Genomic DNA, 24,390 nt, shown 5'->3' with positions numbered 1-24,390 from the left:
CACCCAAGGTCACGGGAAGTCAGGATTAGGACTGGGAGCCCATGGCCACTTGCTGCCAGGGAGCACTCCCTGACTTTCCACCGGTGTCAAAAGCCAGAGTATTACTTTAATGAGATAAAAGTTGAGCCCTCTTGATGACCTTTCACCATGTTAATCCCATTTTCAGCACGCCTACAATGTTTTTCACAGAAGGAAGGATCGGGATTACTCTTCAGTTTTTCCACATTATGATCTATTTTTGTCCTGAGCTCTCAGCACCTCCCGCGTCAGCTCCCACAGGAACATCCGCAACCCGGAGAAACGGACTATGGAACGGAGAAAAACACTTCCCAATCCTCCAAGGTGAAACACCTGGGATTGTTGTTCAGAAGTGACACCCCTGCAGTGCAGCCAAAGTAATTACAGTGAGAGCAGGAGACCAACGTTTCACCAGTCCCAGGGGGGACACGCGTGACACGGTGGAATGAAGATTCAATGTTTACCTGCCTTCCCATTCCATGGACTCTGATAGCACATATCACTGCAGTAAAACACTGGCCTTGACGTTAATATAATTAAGAGTCAAGTAAATTAAATAGTTCAAGTACCTGCTTCTCCAGTCCCAGAGCAGAGGAATAATCTCAGTTGGAAGACTACGTTTGACTGCAGAAACACCTTTGTAAATGTTCTGATTTCTGCTTCCAATCTATTTTTTACAGCTGGGGTCAATACAAAATTATTTGCCTCTGGCCTTTGTGCCATTTGTGTCCCACAGCCTGCTCTTTTCTTAATCCTTCCCTCCATCAACATATTAATAACCCAAAGGTTAATGCCATGGCCTTCTGCTGTTCCACAGACAGAACTAACAGGGAATGTTCCATTTTAAACGTTCTTCCTCAATTTTAATCCTGTCAACTCTTAAGCAATGAACAGTAAAAACACATTTTGTTCTTACACATATTTAGAATTCCAGGTTAGTAATTCACTGTTTCATAGTTTAAGCAGGTACTAAGCCTCCTGCATGTAGAGCCCATCTACGTAATTTAAGCACCGATCACCGAGTCACCTCAGAAAGCATTTCAGTCATGTAAGACTAAAGCATAGAGACAGATGCAGCTTTGCTGTGATGTTTTTCAACAATGGATACCTTATCTGAACTGCAAGGGCAGGATAACAAGAAATAAAAGAAAGCTATTCATAGGACTCTGCAATGTTCAAGTCATACATCTCAGAAAGGCAAACTGTTGCCTGCAGACAAGTTTGTCCTCTCGTGATGATCTGCTGCTCCAGGAGGGCTGTTACAGCTCTCTCATTCCCAATCCTGCACTTCCAACACATCAGCAAATTCACTGCCTTGTGTCTTTTGTCACCCTTAAATCCACCTTAGAAAAGGACAGTGAAACAAAAAAGATCACAACAAATTACGGGCTAACAGCCTCCCTGCCAACAGGAGAGTGCGGTTCTTCCTTTATTCTGGAATTCTGTTTCCATGTGCCAAGATGTTTTAATAAATTTTGTCACCTGAACAGAACTTCCAAGGCTCAGACAGAAAAGTGGTTCCTGCAATACCTTGAGGGAAAGGTCAGTATAAATAAAGTGGGCTGGAGGCATTTAGCAGCCTGGCTCAGCAAAGGGAATACTCTGAACAGCCCACACTTGTACAGCAAATTAAAAAAATTATTAAACCGCCCCATACAATTTTACTGTGCTCCAGCACCTGTGGTTTAGCTGAAACATGTTTTATCAGTTTGGGTTTTCAGCTTATCCTCTGGCTGGGACTTTGGTAGACCCTGGATTCGGCACGACTGCACTTCCTCGAGCTTTGCCAAGATTTGCTGAGGATCCACAGGAGCACTGGTAACATCCAGCAACAGCCAGGCAAGGCAGGCACGTACTCCTGGGCTCAGTCTTGCCTGGGGAAGGTCCTGTTAATAGTTTTAGCCAACTCTGAGGTTCTCAGCAAAACAAACCTGGGTCACAGATGCATCTTAATTCCACCAGGTTTATGACACTTGGTCTAGGACAGGGAAATACAGATGTCTGGTGCCATTTCAGATGACCTTTAGGTGTATTTAAAATACCTTCACTGCGCTGAAAGATTTGACAGCACCTGTGAGGGACCAGTCCTCTGCTTCAGAGACAGACAGAACAACTGGGATGTCTGAAGACACCTAAAATGCCACTAGACATCGAACTGAACAGTCAGACTTTCACAACACATTTACAAGCTGGTGTTACAAGGCAGGTAATAGCAGCTTCTTTGTGCCATATTCAAAATCACTCCAGTACCCAAGTACCTTTTAGGTGATTTTCAGCCACACAATGAACAACTTAACCCACTGGATTAATATGGGCCTCTGTGACATCATTGATCCAAATTTAGGCACAGCCAAGTCACAAAAAATGGCCTTAGCTTAGGGACATCACACTCTCCCTGAGATAAAGAAGCACAGGCATGACATGTTTTCTGACTTCTTTTGTCAACTCAGAGTAATGTTTTTAAGAACCTAATTAACTTGGTGCTTAAAATCCATTTTCCAAAGGCAGATAAGACACTAAGAGCTCAAAGCTTAACTGAAAGCCCAGGGGACTGGGCAGATCATCTTCACCCTGCTCCAACATTGATCCTGAGATTGATTCCGAGACTGATTAAGAGTGAGCTAGGAATGTCTTTTGGGAAATGATGACTGTACAGCAGAGGAAGGAGTGGTGTACACTTTACTCCTTTGAAGTACTTTTTCATTAAAAGCTTTCAGAGCACACATCTGCTTTATTGAAACACCCTATTTTCCCCTGCCCCTTTTTTTCCTTTGATTAAGCAAATGAAACAGTTAAAAAACAACTTCCCTGCTGACCAGAGATCTTCTGATATCCTATTTAACAGGAACCACACTGTTTTCATGGTGGCATGGAGAAAAAGCAAACCTGACTGCTGAGAAGGAGGGCAGATACAACAACCCTTACCTGTTAGTAAGGGCTGGGCTACTTCATACAAAACCTACACAGAGCCAAAATCCCCACACACATTGTACTGTGCACATTAGTGCTCCTATCCTTAAACTTCCAGCCATGCCAACAGTAACAGAGCTCGGTAACAAATACTGAACAGATGCAGATAACTAAATCAACTCATGAGGAAGGTCTGAATCAGCTTCTTGGGGGTTGAACTGAGAGTGGGACTGGATGCAGAAGGCTGGATTTTCAGAGATACAAGTGGCAAGAGACACAGATCAGCAACTACCGTGATTTTCAAAACTGCTTAAGCTGTTTAGAACTTCATATCTGAGAGTGAAATGTGTAAAACCTCTGCTCAATCATCAGCTTAGGTAAAAGTCAGGATAAAGAATGAATCTGTTATACTGTGACAAGTTATTATGGCTTGATCTGCTTGATACACAGAGGGAATGAGCTGAACAGTTTAGTTGTCAGCATTCTTCTGTGACCACAGCATTGGATACTCCTTTGGATAATCCTCAAAAACAGGAGAACACACCATTTTCCATCTCTTTTAGAGTTGTCCTACAGAAAGCCAATACTCTCTGCTACCTGGTCTTTATGCAACAGCAAGCAAAGCAAACCAAGGCTTGGCCAGTCAGAGTTCTTCTGAATTAATTAGTCTGTTTGCAGAGTGTTAGTCATAGAGCCAACACCTTTACAGGTCAGCAACTCTTTGGGAAGGTTCACTTGTACTCCACCTAGCTTTAAGAAAAGACAAGGAGATGGCTGCAGAACAACAAATGTGGTTTTGATAATCTAGCACTAATTATATAGAAACATCTGCTCAAATAAGGCCTTTTACTCATTTAGCAAACACAGACTAAAAGTAATTAAAACATGAACTTTTTTCCTGAATCATTTTAATGGCCTGTTGGACTGTCTGGACTGCCTGACTACAGTGCCTGTGGAATGGGTACAATATGCACCAGAAGGAAAAACCTAAAAGGCTTAGTGCAAAGATTTTGATCTGTGTAATCATTGTGGAAAGTGTAAAGAAGTAACTCAGGTGCTAATACTTGACATGGAGTGAAAGAGACCAAAGAGAAATAAAATTATATTACAAAGTATTAGAGAACCACAAACACCTGTATTTGAAAAGCTGTACTACCAGAGGTTCCAAATAAAAAGCAGCAATAAGCATCTAGATCTGAGCAATTCCTAATGTAAGACTATAGAGACAACTGACATTTGATCTGAACACTTGGTAAAGGTTGGCTGATTCTTCGTTTTAATTAGAAGATAAAAAAATAGAGATCTGGGGTGCAAGAAGCACAAAAGAGAAGGCCCTGTTTTGATAACTCAAAGACTAAGTCATGACATAACTACCTGTCATCAATTTAAATCTGCAGATGAACTACTGGTAGGAAATTCTTTTGAAGGGTGGCCACTAGAAGGGACTCTCCCATGGCAGGAATGCAACCCAAAAGTAGAGACGACCTTATAGTTGAAGCATCTCCATTTAGTGCAGATTTTAGCATCTAAACAAGTACTCTCAGAATCCACAAAAGGCCCTAGCAAGTTAAGTACTTGTTTTAGAAGAGAAGGTACCCAGGGAATCTCTGCTGCACAATTAAGGAGTTCCTTAAGGATTGCAAATATTTTATTTTCAGCTTTTCAGATTCACCCTGATCAGTAACTTTGTCATCTTGTCCTTCTTATACATTTAACTTTTCCAAAAACATGTTAAAATGCAAATAGAAAAAGATCAGCTCTACTCAGTGTCTGGTGGTTCCAAGCTCTTAGCACAGCCACAAGAACAAGAACTGAATTTCAAGCTCACATTGTCCCAGCTCAGGGCTATTACAGTGGAAACAAGGTCGCATTCAGAAGGTAAATGAGATGAGATCTGATCAAAACCCTGTTCACAAAGTCTCACTGTGAATTTCAGCTGACTTTCTCTGCTCTTTATGGCCCTGTTCACATACAATTCCTCTCCGAATAACAGCAGGAGTAGTTAAAATCTCTTTACCCTGAGAGACTTGCCAGTGCCCATACAAAAGAGTTCCTCCGAGCATTTCTTACACTGTTTACTTGAGTTTCCTGAAGGTTTGTTAAGTCTCAATTGAAAACTCAAGCCTGGATATGCCTGTCTTGAATAAAATTTTATACCCAGCACAAATGCAGTGGAGGCTGTACCGTGAGAGGGAAGTTTTGCTCAGAAGTCTAAGGCTCAAAGATGCATCTGCAAAGTCTGTTGAGGCAAGAACTGCTCTAGGCACGAGTCCCTCACTGGCATGGCCAGTCTTGGCTTCACAAACACAGGACTCTGCTCAAGAGTCAAGAAGCATGCAAGGGGCTTCACTGTTCCATAAAACCCTGGCATCAAGAGTTCACCTCTGAAAAGAGGGATACAAACCCCCATGGAATGACCACGTCTGCCAACACGGGTGCAGATGACGAGTGTCATGGCAATCCACCCCTGGCTGCTTCGGATTTCTGGAGTACCCAGCAACCTGGCATAACAAACACCGAGCCATCCAAAGCAAATGTTCAGAGAAACCCTATATCCTACACTTGCTGGAATGGTAAACTCAACACTACTTTTTTTTGGAACTGTTAATGCCAGTGGGCCTGCCAAAACCTTTACTCACCTACAAACTATACCCCTTGTCTAATCCCCACCAAAGAATGACTAAAACTTTCAGTGTGCAGTATTATCTCAAAATTAATCTGATGAAAGTTACAGAAAAAGAGAATTTTCCCTTTCAAAAATAAAATATCCCTACTTGCTGCTTTAATTCAAATTTATGATTTCCACAGCCATCACAGTTCATTATTTAAAAAAATATATAATTTTTATATTCCTTAAGAGGGCCTTGGCTCTATATACTTGTGACATTAGGACACCACAATTATTGGGATTTCTGTGTACTCTGATATTTCCTGATTTTGTTTGTTCTGGAACATTTCCTGCCCATGCACCTGTAAAAACGAGATGAGATCAGGTATAATCATCTCATACCTCCAGCAAAATGAGTTTTAAGCCAAACTCTATTCTGGTGGTTTTTTAGACAAAAGCCTGAGAAAAATATCCACAAATGTCAATCTTTCTGTGAACAGAGACAAAACCACTGGTGTTTCACAGAAATAAGGGATTTTCAGTTTGATCTGGTTGCTGGTCTCCAAACTTACCAAGTTTGGAGCTTCCTTTGTTTTCCTATCTGCTAGTTCTGAGGCTTCTGCTGTCCAGAAGGTGGTTATCTATCCTCTGCTTTGGGGGACATCCTTGGAGTTTACTAACACATTCCCACAGAGGCTGTTGATCAGGAAAAGCAGTGGATTTGCTTTGAGAGAAAGGCAGAAAACTAATGTGTCAACTCATATGGCTGTACTAGGAATATTCCTGAGATAAATGACCACTAGCTAGAGTAAGAATCCCAGGATTTTCCTTGATTCTAGCTTGCAGACAAGCAGATAATTCTCTTCAGCTCAGAAAGCAGCTTCCCAGCTAATCTAGCCCAGAACTTCAGCACTCAGCCCTTACTGGGTTCACAGTGGTGACAGAACAGCTGTACTGCCATTTCTGGAAAATACAATTATAATAGATAGAATACCAGTGTTGAGTGTTTTGAGAAGTACAGGAAACTAAAAAGCAAACAAACAAAAAATCAGCTCTAAATCTAACCATATAAACCCAGCTAATAATGGCCATCAGCAAGTACATGTAGATGTGACAACCACTGTATCTGCCCTGTGGAGGAACACAACTAAATATGATCTGTGGTTGGAAGTTAATGAAGGAGTTTCCTAAAATCTCCTAGTCCAAGAATCCAATTGGAAAGAAAAGTATGAAGAATCCTGCTCCTTCCAGACACATTATGTGCTGTGGATCAGATCACTCCTCTAACCATCAAAATCTATATGACATCTCTTTATAAGCATGAAGGATTACCAAAAAGCAATTTTACAGTGGGGAAATGCTTAATATCAACATTTTCACAAGTAGAAGGCTAATTTATTCAACCTGTAACTTTGAGGGCACACTGTGGATTGAATCATGGAACTATAAAGATATCATGGTTATAAAGATATCTTCATGGGGCTTTATCCCCCTTTTGCTTTCTTTGTTCGAGGTGGGTCATGATTTAATTCACTGTCCTTCCCACAAACACTTCAGCAAGTACCACAGAGGGAGCTGAGCCACACAGAGGAACAGAGTAGTAGAAAATGCCTTTACACAGCACTGCTGTGGAGGGAATGCATGAGGAATCCATGACCTGAGCCCTCCCATGCAGGAATGCTGCCCCACACTCCCAAAAGGCCAGGGCTGACTGAGCCAAAGTAACTTCTTCCCTCACAAATTCTCAAACCCTACTAAACCAGTAAGAATGGGGAAAAGGGCTAAAAAATGGAAACATGAAAGGAGGTTCTTAAAATCTAGAGGCCTTTTCCCCCCCCCCCCCCAAATTGTTTGCTTAATGCTTAACAACCAGTTTGCATTGCACTGGTGTTACAACTGACTTTTGTTTACTGAAACGTGATGGCCACTTAATAAACCCAGTTTTATGGTCATTTCCAGCCTGCTTCTGTGAGGGGGTGGGGAGAAGATTGCAGTTTAATTTCCACAGCTCATCCAGAGCTTCAGCCCTGCCCAGCACAGCACCAAGGAGCCGATCAGCACTGTCCTGATACTGGGAATGGCGCTGAAATCATTAAAACTATCAACACAGAAGGAGACACATCAAGAAAAGAAATGAGACAGAAGGGGAGAGAAGAAAGCTCGTAACATAATGAGATGTTTATCTATAAAACATTGCCCACTTCAAAGCAGGAAGAGCTTCGACTCCTCACTAAAAAAAAAAAGAGCTTTTAATTAAAAGATCAGTCAAAGATTTTCCACAGTCAAGCAGCCTCAAAGAAACTATGTGTGGAGGAGGCTGAGAGTAATTTCTAACATGATTAGTCCATTCTTCAAACTCAACAAGGTTTTATGAAAGCAGCATTTCTCAAGATCCAGAAGATAAAGATTGCGGAAATATCCTCAGCCCCTCAAAGAGGACTGTCCCTTCCCTTCTGATGCCTCCATCCTCATCAGCTTTTGCTCTGGAAAAGCCTGGAGAAATACTATGAGAGCTCTGTGCCTCCCCCCTTGGGGTAAGATAGATTGTAAGCCTAGGACAGAGGGATCAGCACATGGATACTCAGCTTAGGCTTAAGCAAAGTTACTGCCATGTACTTCAGCAGGTCTGGAAACAGAACTTGAAATATTTCTATACATTGCTTTATTCAGCTGAAAACAGACTGTCTTGAGCACACAGCCTTCCATTAGACAAAAGTTTAAAAAACTCTGAAGATTTAAATGAATGGCACCACTTTCTGGAACACTCTTTCCATCTAAGGAATATTTGCAGACCGGGATGGACACAACACCAGCACCTTGTCCCCTTCCAGCAGCAGAACACCAGCGTTAGGGCTGACATTACATGCTCTGGGGAACAAGACTTAGACCCACTTCTCCTTGGTCATCTAATTTTTTTACGCTTTTCTTTTTCTCTTCTAAAAAAAACCCCAAACAACAGGATTCTGAGAATTCATCCTTAAACAGGCAAAATTCAACGCTTTCTCTACAGGCTGCAATTTAGCAACTATTTTACATTATTGCAGATAGACAACACCAGGGCTATTGCACTCTGGAGGAGCTTTCTCAGAGCAGAGAATACCAGTCCCTGGAATGACTTGTGTTCATGGAAACTCAGCCTCATCCCCACTTACCAGCTGGTAATTGTGACTAATGGACCTTATTGCTGAGCTGGTTCTGTTTTGCACAAGCACAGGGAATTACCTCTGGTTTATTCAGGAATCATATGCATTTCTGTCTACAAGAGTAAGTATTCAGTAATACTTTTGACAGTCTTTCTCTCCCCTGTCCTGCAGAGAACTCAGCTCCTGCCAACAAATTTATCATCATCCACACCCTTGTAGAAACAACCCCTATTAAACTGATATGAGGCATCATTATTTGGTATTATAAGGATTTCCACATCTCCAGTATAAATGCTGCAATGGCAAAATGCAGAATTTTAGGGTGTGAAAAATACAAAAGAATATCCTTCAAATGCAGGGAAGAAACCACCTTTGCATTCTGCCTTATTCATACTAATTAAACCAGCTTTCTATCCTTAGTACAGGATGGGATTCCTCCAGTCAGTTGTATCATCCTGGTTTAGAAATGAGACAGACCATGGAAAGCAATCAAAACACATTTAACTACCATTCATCAAATTATTCTGAATATTGGTCGCCAATCCATGGAAAAGAAAGGTTAAGGATAAACTACAGTTCAGTATGGGAAGAAAGAAAAGTCAGCCAACATAAGTACAGTATGTCAAAGGATTAACTGCACCCTGTCCCTAAGGCCCTTTCCATATTTCATACATTAATAAAAATGACTTCATTGAAGTTGCTGGTGAAATTCTTCCTTGCTTGAGTAGCAATGATTTTAACACTTTGCACCAAAGCATCCATCAGGACAAGAATATGAGAGGCACATTAAGTCTGCTCATGGGATATGGGCACATTTACTTAATCCCTAGAAGCTTTCCTACGCAACTGAACCAATTCCAATCAAGATACAAAACCTACAGAGCTGGTAATGAGTGGAAAAAATATATGTCCCTGTTTCAGCCAACACATCCCCTACGTGTGCTCAGAACCAGACCCTGCAAACTCATGTTATCCTTGCACTTTCCCAAGGGTATATTTTTCCAGTGGTAAATATCAAATTTTCCAGTAAGAGCTTCACATTTAAATTTCGCTGTTGATAAAAACATGGAGCTTGTTCGTTGTGTGCTCCACAGCCTGATTAAAAGGGCAGAAAACTGCAGCCCTGATGGAATTTATGGCCTGAGAGAACTGACTGATGATCCCAGATCACACGAGGACAGAGCGCTCTGCCTCAGAACATGCAATCCATATCTATCGATGCTTGTGGAAAAACATTACTGCTCCACGAAATATAATGGATGGAACATTCCAAAAGAGATCTGTGAACACACGTCTACTTTGGATTGCACTAAGAAAAAAGTTGATGCATGGAAAATCTAACGGTGTCTATTATCAGAAATCCTCAGTCTTGTATCATCTTTAATCACTGTGTTCAAATTGCCTGGAGATACGGCATGGGAAAGTTTCAGAAAATAATGAAAATATCAAATATTTGTCAATCTTCTATTGTCAGCCTGTGAGAATCAGAGAAAAATCAAATTAAGTCCTACACAAGCAATGCAGTGCCAAGGAAATCAGAGAAGTACTCTGCTTCGGTTTTACAATTTTGTGTTGTTTTGAAAGCTGCATTCCCTGTGGAAATCAGGAGATTTTATGAAGAGTAAATTAGCAAAATAGGGGAGGAATTGAAACAAGGAAACAAAAATAAGAGAAATTACTTTGCTGAAATACTAGTAGCTCCAAAACACAGGACTGCTTCCAAATAAACTCCTCAGCACCTCCAGGGCTCTGGCAGGTGTCAGTGGGAAGACCAAGGGGTAACACTTGCTTAAATTTCTTTGGCCAGCTTTACAACTTTAAGATCTTGAGGAGCCAAATATTACCCAAACAAAAAGAAGCAAGCTTTCCTTTTCCTCCAAAGCCAGCATTATTCCCTCCTCTGTTCACCCTTTCTCCTCTTTCGAGTCATTTAATACTGTGTCAGAACCAACAAAATCACAACCATCCCCTGGCTGTTTCCTCGTCACTCTGCCACTGTCAAGCCAATTGTAGCATATTAACTAAACTAATGAAACAGTCAGCAAGAAAATTACTTTTAGATTTACTAGCATGTTAAATCTACTATTGATAGATCCTAGAACTCCACCAGCACTGGGGCAAAAGCAACATCTGCAGAGATCTAACCATAGGACAAGCTCCTCCTGACAGCTCATTCAGCAGGATTCCCAGCAGCTCCCTGCCCTCATCCAAGAATGGCTTTAATTTTCATCAGCAAAAAAAGCTAACACAAAACAAAATGCATAAACCACATCCTGCTGCTTGCCATGCCCTGAAAGTTCTTCTTGTAAAAGCCCATGGAGAAAGCACTCCCACTCAGCACATCCTCCCAGCCAACGCTGAAAACTGTTGGGAAGATCCTTTAGTGTAAGAGAACTTACTGACGATCTCTTCCATTAATTTAGCATTCAACTTGGAATCAGGGGAACTCAGATTATCACTTCACTCTGCCTCAAACAGATAATTTCAGAGGCAGCAAGTTACTCATACTCGTGACTAAATTCCTCTAAGAGGCCATTCCAAACTGTGACATAGTCTCTGGCTGTTCCCCTTTCCCTGGCCTGGGAGCAGAGGAGACGCTGCCACTGACATCTGTTTGTCGGTAACTCCTGAACCCATTTATCAGTGTCAGCCCGGTCAAGCCACCTCACAAGACTAACCAACAGAGCTGGCCCTAACTGGCCTTGGAAGAGAAGCTTAAGTCAAGTAAAAATTACCCTCCAGGGGAAAATAAACTTCTTCAATACCAGTTTAATCAGCAGTGTGTTACTACGCTGAAAAATGAGAGCATTTGTAAACCCCCCCATGCAAGAATGACTTGTGGGAGGGAGAGGTGACTAAGGAATTAAACTATCCACTGGAGAGCAAATTGTGGTTTGTTGGCTCCACTGGGAACAAAAGGTCTGTGGCTCAGTGCCCGAGCTCCAAGAGGACATGACTTGCTGTCGGTATTTCCATGAAAGCTGTTATGTGATTCATTAGCTTTGCTGGCCCCTCTCTCCTCCCTCCCTTCCCCCCACACCATCATTAAACTCATCTGGTCTCTTGAGCTCTTGCTTGGCAGAAATGGTGTTCTGACACACAGCAGAGTTAAAATGAACGGCTCCCATGTTTAGGAGAAAGAAAGGGAGAGAAGCAGATGAGGGAGAGTAAAGAGAGCACTCAGAAAAGATGTGACTACCCCAGAAACAAAAAACAGAAACCACAAGAAATAATACATTGCTACGATACTCTTTATCTTGAAAGTCTCCTACGTTTTACAAACTATATACCCTACACTGAAGAATCTCCTCAAGCCCCTGGGCCAGGACAAAACAGACATAAGAAAGCAGATCAATACTGGTTCAGTGTATGCACTGACACTTGATATCCTCAGCCAAGCCATGTAAGCATCTTTTACAAATAAACACAGTCCCAAAAAAAGTCTAACCCTTGGATAACCCCACCCGTCACCTTGTTCCAACTAGAGAAGTTAACATTTCCCATTCAAGTGACTCTTTCAAGAAAGTTTTTGTGTGTGGAGTCATTTTTTTTCCACCTCTTCCCAAACATATTAATCATCACATCACCTGCAGATGTTTAGAGGATAAACAAACCCCACCATCACCGTGTCAACCAGTGTCAAAGAATGTTAGAGCTCCTGTTCAGAAATAACAGGAGGCCTCACTGTTTCCAAGGCAAACTATGTTTGAAAGGCTTTCTCCCAATAAACACAGCACTGGATAACACTGGATTCTTCCGTACAACTCCCAGGAAATGTTCCAGCTATTCCACAGGTGCTCTGGCCTGTGTTTATATACCAATGGTTCCTTCAGCTTGGGGTAGCCAGTTTCAAAAGCACAAAACTACTCTACTGACAAACTGCAGCAACATTCACTGTTGTTTTACATCTCTTTCTGTACTACTTTATAGGTGTTTTCATCCTAAAACCTCCACAGGCTTTAGAAAAATGAATATTCAGAGCACTCAGGTATAGCCAAGGAAAGCCAACTGCTTGCAAATAGCAGAGTTTTGGCAAACAAGTGATGCAAACTTGGGTCACACACACCACACAGGTTCCTACAAATGACTGTGAAAGAGGTTTATAATAAGTTTTAAATTAGAAGCCAGGAAAAGCCTATAGAATCTAACATTACTACAGGCAATGCTCTCAAATCCTTGTTAGACACTGTAGGCTCTTAGCAAGATGGAGATTAATTTGGGATTATATTGGGCTGTTACAGAGTCTTTAAAGTTTTCTGTTCAAAACACTCCCATCAAGCACCAGCAGTGGATTACTTTTCCCTGTCTTTCCCCCTCCACAGTCCCTTCCTCAGGTAGTCCCATTTTTTTCTGATTCCCTTGTATTAACATGTTAACTTCCATCTGCTCAGCTTGGGGGCAGTTGCTTCCCTCCTGTTCCTTGACAGCACTGACCAGCCCATCCAGAACTTACACTTAACAGGAAAACCTGTTAAAGTACATAACACTCTCATAAATCTATGAAAATAAGTATTTTACTGGAGGTTATAACCTGTATCATAGCAGGATCAGATTTTTCAAGAATTCATTGTCCACTGACACCAAGAGGAGGAGCAAGTGTTTTACAAATCTGCTCCCAGTACCCCAAGATGGTTAAGTTTGGTGTCAAAGACTTAGAGATGAGCCATACCATGTCCATAAAGTTTCCTGAAAAGGTAAATAAACAAGATTACTGTGAATATCACACTCAGGGAAACGGGTCACAGCTTGGGTGTTTGTAGTTAAAGCCTCAATAAAGAGGCCCATTCCTGGGGTTTATTTTGGTTATTCTAAAAGCCTGAATTTAAAGAATAAGACAGTTATTCAAGGTGCAGGTATTCCTGAATGAGAGCTGAATTAAGTCCATCCAAGCAGAAACTAAACTCAGAAGTACTTCCACGTATTACATTCTAATGTGAGAAACAAGTTTTTACATCCTACCTGTCAAAAACCCAACACAAACTCTGCTTTAAATGCCTTCGTGTTATCTTGAGTTCCAAAGCCAGAGCTCTCACACACAAGGAGTACGTTGTCAGAAATTTTTTGTCAGCAGAAACGTTCCTGAAAGTCTTTTCACCATTGAACACAGCTTTGAGCACGTAATTCAATACAAACCACTGTTTTTCAATCCTATTCATACTTACAAACGGTGAGGACATATTAAAACAAGGCATAGTACAGCCTACACTTAAAAACTGAGAATAGTTTTAAAACTGCTTGAGTGCAACAGTAGTATAACTGTTCTGTTGTCCCATCAGTAACAAAAATAAAATAAATCACAGGACAAGAGAAAACAAAGGATGAAAGAGATTTTCCAAAACCACGGGGGGTCTCCATGCTCATTTATCATCTCTGTTAATAATAATAAGCTGTTCAAATCCCACCTCTGTAAAATCAGAGTTGGTTTTCTCAGACTGACCAGAAGTCAGCAGTGTCCCTCCCCCTGCCATTATCCAGGTCTCCCCTAGTTTATTGTCAATATTATCCCTCCTAAATGACAGAAACATGTTTAACTCCAGCAAAACTTCTATAGCTGGCCAGAGAAATATAGTTTTGGGGGACTGAGGATGTAGGCAGCCATACTTTCCAGCCTGAAGTTTAACTTTCCCTTAGGGCAGCATTTCTTCTGGTGACTGGATACTGGCAGCTTTTGTGTTCTTCATTAGCCTGCTGATTAACATAGTGCCAGAGAGTTCTCACTACACCTCACTGCTGTTCCAGCACTGCTGGCAGATCTATTGTGAGAGATCCCCGAGCAGCAATGCAGTCTTGTCTGCTTTCCCTGACAATACTAGAGATCAGGTATATTTGTATTTGCTTTTAAAACAATACCTACATATCTAATCCGAAGTTATAAAAAACCCTGATCAAGCAATAACAACTTAAATGGAATTTTGTGAATGAAATTCCCATGGCAACAGCAAGAAACAGGAGTGCCAGGAAATACAACCGATTGTGGGTTTTATGTGCTTTAGGGGGTTCTGAATTCGAACAGAAACTAAGAAATAAGCAGCAGAGATCAGTGGGTCTACTGGGTTTTACCCCTCATTCAGCATTTGAGAAACAAGCAAAATAAAAAGGCAACGAAAGCAGCTCCGCGGCATCAGGAACAAATTACCAGCCGTGCTGTGCACAGTGCAGACATTTGGCACAAGGGGAACGAGATCTACCTGATACCAGCTCTTGGCTTTCTATGAAATCTGCTCCTGATTAACATGCAGAGCACTACACTTCTGAAAGGACAATGGTGGGAAGACCTTCCACAAAGGCATCATTTTAAATTCTAAGGCCTGGAAAATTTCAGGCCTCAGGCCACGAACAATGGGTGAAGGCTAACACAGCCAAGCTGCAGATCCTGACAAGTTGCGTGCACATCACTACATCAGCCTCGTAACTTTTTAGCTGCATCATGCAGGCTGTGTAAAATAATCTGTCAGCCAGCGGGGTCCCTCCCTTGCAGGGCGTTCTGCTCCAAAGGATCCCTTCCAGAGAAGCTTCCCCTGAGCGCGGTGCTGCGATCGCAGGTACGGGGAGCGGCAATAAAGAGCATTTACAAGGCGCAAGGCAAACAGCAGCGGTGTCCCCAGCAGGCTGGAAGCCACCGGCATTAGCTGTGACAACAGCCCTGTGCCGGCTCAGCGGGACGCCGCGGTCCAGCCCCCGAGAACAAAACCCCGTCCCCGCGTTCGCCGCCCCTACAGACCTTGCTCGTGCTCCTCCGCTCGCCCCGGCTGGTTGCCCATCTCCGCTGGCCGCCGGGCTCCTCCCGAGCTCCTCTATGGCCCCGGCTGGGCGCTCATGCCCGGGCTCGGCGCGGACCTGCCCCTGCCCTGCGCTCCAGCCAACTCCGGCGGGCAGAGCCAGCCAGCGCCTTCCTAGTTCCTGGCGGCGGAGCCGCGCTGCGGCTCCCGCCGAGGCAGCTGTGGTGGCTCTCCCTCCTCCCTCATTCCAATATTGCGCTCCGCGGGCCGGGCTGGGCAGGGAATGAGCCGCGGGAGCCGCGCGGGGCAGCGCCGGGGACACCCCGCGGCCGCCGCGGGAACTGCAGCGGCTCCGAGCGGGGTCGGGGGGGCAGCCGCACCTCGGGAGCCGGGATCCGAGCTCCACCAGGGAGCCGGGATCGCCCAGGGGAGCTGCGATCCGCGGCCCCAGGGAGCCGGGATCGCCCAGGGAGCCGGGATCCGAGCTCCCCCGGGGAGCCGGGATCCGAGCTCCACCACCGCCCAGGACATCACCTGGAAGCTCGAGCCGAGCTTCCCTGCCCCGAAGCAGCCGTGGTGACTGGCCAGAGGGCCGGCTCCAGGCCGTACAGCGGGATTATTTCGGAGCAAAACGCTGAAACGCAGCTGGGGGCGAAGGAAGGCAGACCCTCGGCGAAGACCTGAGCAGCCAAAAGCAGCGTAAATTTTCCCCAATTCACGACACCCGAAGCGTGCTTGGAGCAAACAGACACTGCCCACAGATGTAACTACACCGCTGAGCACAGCACTGACATGTCTGGGCAAGGGCGGCTCTAAACCGTCACAAGAATTAGGGGACCAAGTTTCAGAAATGCTCAGCATCTTTTGAAAACACAGATATCTATGACACTGAAATGGAGACTGAACTCCTCAGAAAACCTGACCGTGATTGTGAGCACAAGCCCTTGGTGACAAGTCCCATCCATCAGATCTGCTCCGATATCCTCTGGGGCTATTCCTGGGTCAGGCAAGAACCCCCAGCTGCTCTCAGCCTCCACTGGTGCTGAGAACAGTCAGCACATTGCAAGTTCACATCCATATCATGAAAGAAAACCACAACAATATACAGGATACACTGAATAATATTAAAACCTAATTCTCTTTATCAAAGTAAAGATAACTACAATTATTTCCAAATTTCCCCTCATGCTACTTCTTTCAAGCACTAAAAAAAGCCAACAACCAAACCTGACCGACACTCTAACCACAAACATGATCTACATGCCCTATCTCTATCAGTACTTTTGTCTGTGACTGGTACTGCAAGAGCAGCTGCACAAGGCAGGCCTACCCAGGGCTTGGCCAACAGCCCATCTTCCAAAGAAATCAAGATGCTCCTCAATAATGGGAGTCCTGACATACATGGGAAACACGGATACTGAATGACTCCGGTGATCAGTTCCCATTGTGTGGATAATCAACAATCATTTTAAGTCTTGGTTTCACCAAAAGAGTTAAAAATAAATTCAGAAATAATAAATGTGTCTCCTAGGCTCAAAATAGATTAATTGTGTGTGGTTTATTTTCAGGCTAGCTAGTTGTGAATCCATTGTTTCAAATAAAATACCTGGAGATCCTTCATTATGATAGAAAGAATCTTGCTAATGTTTCAGTGTAACAGGGTGAATTAGTTGTCAGTCACAGATTTTCCATTGTTCTTCCTTTGACACTTTATGGATGAAGTGAAAAGTTTTCATACAGCTGTCTGTATTTGGATGACATTAAACAACTCCTGTCTACTTCTGTCTTATGACATGCCAAGTACAAAACGTTTTGTTTAATGAATAAGCATCTAAGTTCCATAAAAAGGGATCAGTGATAGCACATTCTTTTTCTAAGAAGTCATCTTACAACCTCAGGTCTTGTATCTTATTAGGATGGGCACTTGCCCTTTCCAAGGTACAACCAACCTCCAGCTGCTGTTGAAATGTATTTCCCAGACAAAGATATTTTCTTCTATGACAGACTAAAGAGTGACTTCTGGTTTTCTTCAACAGGACTCACCCAAGGGGTTACATTAGCTGAGAGTCCCTGTTGGGTTGATAAATCCTGAAGCTGAGCATTTTATTATTTCATCACCTGCTTTCTGTTTCTGTAACCACAAAAGGGAATAGTGTACCAGGGTCCCAGTGCAGCACGGGTGCAAGCCTGGAGTAATTATAAGATGTAATCACAGAGTCAGAGCAAACACACCTGAAATCTGAGCACTGTAGAAGAGTCAGGGCTGGGAGAACCAATCTGTTATTTTTGTCAGTGGCACGAAACTAAGTCAGAACATTCTAACACTGAGATAGGGAGAATGATGTCAGGCAAAAGACTTCTAGCCCAGGCCCATAGTGAAAGGTAAGGCATGAGTTTTAAAATACGGCTACAGCCTGAACAGAAGTCATGGATAAGAGATTATTGTTTATGGAGCTTGAAGTTCAAACTGGGGGAAAAGAAAAAGGAGTATGACTTCTAGCATGGTGATTAGGTAATAAACTACAACAGACACATGGCTAAATCCTAGGCAACTATTGGTTATCTGAACATTTTACATTACTTTCCCTTCCTCTTCAGTAAGAATGGTATAAAAATGAATTAATGAATTTCATCTCTATTAAGCAGATTAGCTGGTTTCTTCCCTGGCATGAAGTTTGACTCATCCCTTTGCACTTTGTTGAACTGCCAATAAAACCTCAGAAACACTCCTTTCCTTTATAGTGAGAAGGGGAACGAATTACTCAAGGTGTGACATACATGATTCCTTCAACTCACCACTCAAGTGACAGGACTTACTTGCCAGGCATAACCTTTCTTCACATCCTAATCTCACAACACAGCAGATGAATTAATGTAACTTCTGATCAAATTGGAATCCCTGCTCTAAAGAAAAAGTGGGAAGATGCCACAGAATGATCTCAGATTTGCAGGGGCCAGGTAGCCTCCAGAAGACTGAGATCTAAAGAAGTTGCTCACATTCTACTTTTTCCATTAATGCTAAAGATTTTATGAGCACCAAGTACTTAAGTAGCAGGGAAAATAAATCTACAGAATGTGTATATCATGCACAGTAGTGGACCCCAAAGGGTAAGGAATATAACACATCTACAGTCAAAACCCAGAGGAGGAAAAGCTTTTTTTAACCATGCTAAAACCAATTTTTTGGTGGTGAGGATACTTGGTGAGATCATAGTTCATGGCACAGAACTACAGCCTTCCAGGAACCCATCTGAGATGTGGCTGTAAATCCCTCCCCTCTTACTTTACAGTATTGAGATCCAATGTAAGCCAAAAGCTGCTAAAAAAACCCCACACCAAACTACCAAACAGTGGGGAAAAAAAATAATACAAGGAATGCCAAGCCCTCCCCTGATATGCAATACTTGTCAGACCAGGCCAGCTCTGCGTTCCTTTCCTTGCTCCCTCCCATTCTTGAAGTGCAAACACCGTGGCACCCTGCCAAGGCACTCGGGCTGCGAGACATTCAGGCCCAGGGAATTTGTGTTAAGGATCGTTTCTCTCCAAACCAGCTGAGGGAAAGCTGATAATTAACCCAGGGCAGGTAGTCAGCACAAGGTTGTGTTGAACTTTGCTGAACAACTTCAGTAAAGAAGCCTGAAAAGAAATGAAAACAAGCTGAGAGATCATAGATTTATGCTATTCCTGGACCATCCAGGCATGTTCCCCTTTCTGTTTAGGAGTCCCCAGCAAGGCTTTTGTGATCACCACAGTTTTGCTTACAGCTGTAATGGATCTCCCCTATAAATGCTGGCTTGAGCCAATTAACTGTCAACAATTTAATGAATCAAGTCATTACAGCCTTTAAGATTTAGCATTTCAGTATCCCTACCACACACTGAATCCTCTTAACTGGCTCAAGTCCCAGAGGGGTGTGCATGTGCCAGCAAAGTCATTCTCAGGGGAATATACACTGAGAAAAGAGTCTCTTTGACAGGTGGTTTTAACCAGAAGTTGCATCAGAATCTCAGAATGTGTTAATAGAGATTCAGTGCAGGAAATGTGAATTGTGCAGCAGATTAGGACAGCAAGAATACTGAAAAGGGTACATTCTGCAGTGTTGTCAGCAGAAGTTAATTCCTACTTGTTTAATAATGCAAGATGACTGCAGACAGCCTGTGAATGCCTCTCAAAAAAACTGTTATCCGTAACAGGATCAGGTATCAGAAAACCTCCCAGAAAGCCTCTAAATTGCCTTGTTCTCACTCCATTCCCAGTTACCAAGGGCAAAAAGAAGCCTGAAGAACAGTCTTGTGAAGCAGCATCCATCCCCAGCCATTTCAAGATGCAGAACTATCCACGGGTTACAGAAAGAAAGAGCAAAGCTTAGAGGAACATGAAAATTTAACGTGGCAACAAACATTGCACAGGAACATTTTCAGCAAGGGCATCAGCAGTCAACAACTGTATTTACAGGCTATCACAAGAAAAAGAATCCTTGTAAGAAAAAGTGAGAGAAACTTGACAGGTAGCTGCCATAATCTAAATCTGGAATGCCAAATTTGATCTACCTCAATTCATGAGCCTTCTCTTTAGAGGTTAGTGGATAAATCACACTAGGGGAAATCACACACGGAGGAAATATTTGGCTAAGGAATGTCAGGGAGGTTAAGGTTCAGGTTCATATTTGTACCAATATGTTAAACATCTTTGCAGATATTTAGAGGTGTGTGTAGATGTCAATTTGCATATCCAGCTGCATGTGGATGCAAATGCAGACACATTTCCATTGCTTTGCATGTTAAAACCCTGCAGTACTCTTTGCCAATTTGAATGACAGCCTGACAAAGCAATATTTTGAGTCTTCCTTTCCTTTTTATAGCAGTTCTGGAGCTAGACTCAATTTTTTTTTTGTAAGAAAGAATAATTATGCAAGAGCTGTGTCTTGTACCTGGAAGGGGTAGAAAAATGCAACTGGCTTTCCAGATGAGGTTTTAAAGCATATTTACGGTTCCTGGGAAACCCCAGATGAGCTCAGAGATTTGGTTTCCAGTGAAGCCTCGTGGAACAGAACATACCGATCTCATTAGTGTCTCTCACACTTGGCACTATCGTTCACGAGAAAAATGAGACAGTAACGAGCCTGAATGCAAAGTGCAGCAACCTTTCACAAACCTATAGCAGCCCTTTGATGTGACAGATCACAAAAAGCAGGCACTGTCAAAAACTGATGTATGGGAGAGTAAAAGGGCCCCAAGGTCAGAGAGCTGTCCTTCAAAAGAAATCACTTTCCTTTTTCCTGTCCTAATTGGGGTGCATTAGCATCTTATGAACTACTAAAATGTCAATTAGATATTTCCAAGGATTTTTTTCTTTTTTTAAAGAAAGCTTTTCTTAAAAAAAAAAAAAAAAATACTTTCTTGAATTTTTTGGCCACGTAAAGAAGGCTTCTGGTCTAGATTAGCTTCACATGAACCTAAATTTTTACCCCACATCAGAAAGTGGCAAACACTCGCCAGGCAGAGAAGTTGGCTGAAAGAAGGCAGTAAATTTGATAGAGTCCACACATTATTCTCAAATAGCAAGCTCGAAATGACAATTCTATAAAACATCAGGAAGCTTTGAAACCTATAGTCTGTCACATTTTCAATTTTGCTGGGAAAGAAGTGTATCTAATGACTGATATGTGCCATAACACCACAGACCAGGGTCCCCTCTGAAACCCAGCCCTGGTGACCAAGTTTCACAAGTGAAGCTCATTCTTTCCCAACACTAACACCAGTGCTGGCAGGGACCACTCCACTTGCCCTCACTCAGTTAAAGCCTTTTTTCTGAGTATCTTCACTATTTGCACAGAAAAGCTGCAAGCAACTGTTTCAGAGAAAAATCAAAAACTGTTCTTTTCACATAAACTACATGACAAGCAAACAGCGATGGGCAAATGGACTAATGGTATGTGCTCTGCCAGCACTAGGATGGGATGGAAGATATACAGTTATCACATCCAGACAGTGGGATATTAACTCTGACAACTGGGCAGGAATGTGGGTGACATTTCACAGAAAAACTCATCAAAACAGATGGAGCTGAACAGCTTATTGGAGCTGAACACTGTTCATCCTAAACTGTGCCACAAGGGAATGTAACGTTCAGGCCCTTGTAGAGCTTTCACTGATTATGCCAAATTTCTTGGTATTTTTATTTCCCTGTTTAATTTACTGGGTTTATAAACAACAGCCTGTGTTGTACAGCAGCTTCATTTCTAATGCTGGCAGAGTTCCATTCTGGGATTAGCTGTAGCTTTTGTCCAGGTAACCTGCAGAGTTCAGAGCCTCAACACTAAATGCTGAGGAGATAATTGAAACTCTTAATTTCTTTGAGTTTGCCTCCTCTGTACTTCTGCACTGGCACCATCTCCAACCTTGGATGTTGATCAACTCTGCAGGAACACACAAAGCAACACACTTTTGTTGTTTTGGCTGAAAACTCATGCCAAGTATTGAATTTCTCGTTCTGTACATAAAAATAAACGGCCATTTCTGATGGAGCAAGGGATGACACAGCAGGCCATCCCTCACAGTCCTGCTGGCATCTTGGCTTCTTCCCAGCCTCCAAAGAAATAACACATCCCACAGTCATTGTGAGAAGTTATAGCACCTGTCTTCTGCTTTGGGCTTTTGAGAGATCCTGAGCTTGTCAGTAAAATACCCAGGACGTCTATAAATAGTAAATTAGGTGATAATAGCATTGTTTTTTGACAGGTTCCTGCTGTTTCCAAGGCAAATTCAATAGGCCTAGAGAGGTTTAGCCTTTATGTGGGAAAAAATAAATGATCTGATGAAGCAGCCTGAGAAAACAAAGTACAGCTACATATTACTTGTATTTCAAGGATAACTGATACTTCATATTGGAGCTGGCTGAGCTTGATATAAAAATCAATATATTTGTGAGAAATGGGAATACCTGAAGTATTCCCAATGCTTTTGGGTGACGTGGCCAGGCACAGCCCAGTCACACATCCTGGCTGTCCCTGCTCTCTGATGTCCAGCATCAGACTCTTTTTGGTTCCTGCTCAACCTGGCAGATTATAGCTGCTGTCACTGAAACAACATCAAGGAAGCACAGGAACATGATTAAACTAGGCAGCCTTGAGGGAAGTCTTCAGAAAGTGCTTGAACTGAGAGTTTGTAGGGACTGAGTGACAGAACTGAGAGCAAGGATTTGGAATGACTTCTGGACTCCACTGAGAAAGTAATTTCACCTGTCTGAACCTCACAATTTTCCATTTGCATACCACTCCTACCATGCAATGCTCTTCCTGAGAGGTATATGATCACATAAGAAGCTTTTGAAATTCTCTGTGAAATTGCATTTTTTAAGGTTATTTGGCTTGCAAACCTCAAAGGAGCAGAATCTGAAAAGGCATTGATTTCCTACAGTCCTGAACCTTAAAAGAGAGTCCTAGTTTCTCATGAATATATACATTTCTCTTTTTAAACATTTTACAATCATTTATTTGCTATATGGCTTCTTAAACTGGATGGCTTTACAGGTACATGCATTAAAATCAACATTTTTCAAGATTAGTGACCTCTTCCTCCTGTTTTGCAATTTTTCCAGCTCTTTTTCATCTACTGAGACATTAAAAACAACACCAGAGCTCTGTAAGCTTGGTTTTAACATAAACCCAAGCTGCTGCTGCAGGACAGCACACAGAAAAACATAACACTTTGGATTTTGGATAAGGAAGCTGAATACAAGACATTTATTTCTCCCTGCATGTCATTTCCCATCACTCGGGATTTCGAAACTGCCAAGCAGCTACAAAGCCAAACATCAGAGTAGAGAACTTCCAACCAGAATCAGCCTCCACTTCCCTTGGCTCAACTCCACTTGCCAAGGATGGATACATGGGATTGGCCTCATCCCCCTTTAAAATTGGTTATGATTTACTGTGTCAGCTCCCAACGAGGCAGATGGGGGTAGTTCTGTCAACAAAAGGTTGGGATGAACAACTAAACCTCCGCCAAGGGCAGCACACAAACAACTCTATTTAAGCAAACAACTCTATATCCTGAGGTCAGTTATTTATTACCTACAGCATCTGGAACATGTGCTGTTGCTCAAGGTCAACACACAAATGATGGACAGTCACACCCAAAGAAGAAAGAAACCTAAGCTTTTTTTATTTCCATACCCTGTTGCCTTTAGTTGCTCTCACACAATGCTATAACACCAACTGAGTACCACCAGAGTGCAGCTGGAACTAATATGTCATTTCAGTAAAATAATCAAATCACTCACTTGAATAACAGACAAAGAAGGCCCAACCTAAGAAGCACAACCAAGGGGGAGAGATAATGCCTGCAGTCAAGACATGAAAGGCAAACACAGAACAGATGAAGGCCATCAAAGAACCCAAAGAGAGTGGTTTCAGGACAAAACTTCAAGATTTACACAGTTGGCTATGTACACAAACATCTGCATTCCCCAGCTACTGGAACATTATCACTTGGATTAGCTCCACAGTCAGTCAGCATTGCATCTTGATCACAGACTATTTGGGATACCATTTCAATAAAAAATATAGCAGCTGAAAATGTTCTCTCCCTTTCTGCTTATGTTGTCTGGAACGTGTTGTGCTCTGTGTCATACTGATCCTTAGTTCTCCCCAGCAACAATACACTGTATTTCAGGGTGCCAATTGGTATTTTTTCCACAGTCTGACAATCTAAAAGCAGCATTCAGCTTTTTTACCTTGCTCACTAATATCAAGTACCTTTCAGTGGGCACGACAGTGACACATTCTCAGCACACAGCTGGATTTCTAACCACCCTTTTGAACTATGAAACCACTCTAAAAACAGACATTTAAGATACAGATCTCTCCATACACATACCTGTAATAGGGACAGTTCTGTCTGGGTTAAAAAAATTTTTAGAGGGGTAGCACATAACATTTATGTACACAGTACACATAGATCCACACTTGCACTCTCTGCATTTAGCACTA

At 42.6% G+C, this 24,390-nt stretch overlaps 1 protein-coding gene across 7 annotated transcripts in view; it reads right to left on the bottom strand.

Moving 5' to 3' along the window:
• Window positions 1-24,390, bottom strand: part of SPECC1 (sperm antigen with calponin homology and coiled-coil domains 1) — a 92,271-nt gene that overhangs the window by 41,786 nt on the left and 26,095 nt on the right. The window contains exon 1 of one of the 7 annotated variants that reach the window (XM_032707403.1): window positions 15,401-15,643. The exons of the other annotated variants lie outside the window; for them this stretch is intronic. Coding sequence (XP_032563294.1) covers window positions 15,401-15,440 — 40 coding nt within the window. The 5' untranslated portion in view covers window positions 15,441-15,643. Of the gene's footprint in view, window positions 1-15,400; window positions 15,644-24,390 lie in introns of those variants that run through there. 7 annotated transcript variants of the gene reach the window in all.

Source organism: Chiroxiphia lanceolata, chromosome 20 (assembly GCF_009829145.1).
Source record: "Chiroxiphia lanceolata isolate bChiLan1 chromosome 20, bChiLan1.pri, whole genome shotgun sequence".
Lineage (NCBI taxonomy): Eukaryota > Metazoa > Chordata > Aves > Passeriformes > Pipridae > Chiroxiphia > Chiroxiphia lanceolata.
The sequence above is the reverse complement of the archived record's forward strand: the minus strand, read 5'-3'. Positions and strand labels throughout refer to the sequence as shown.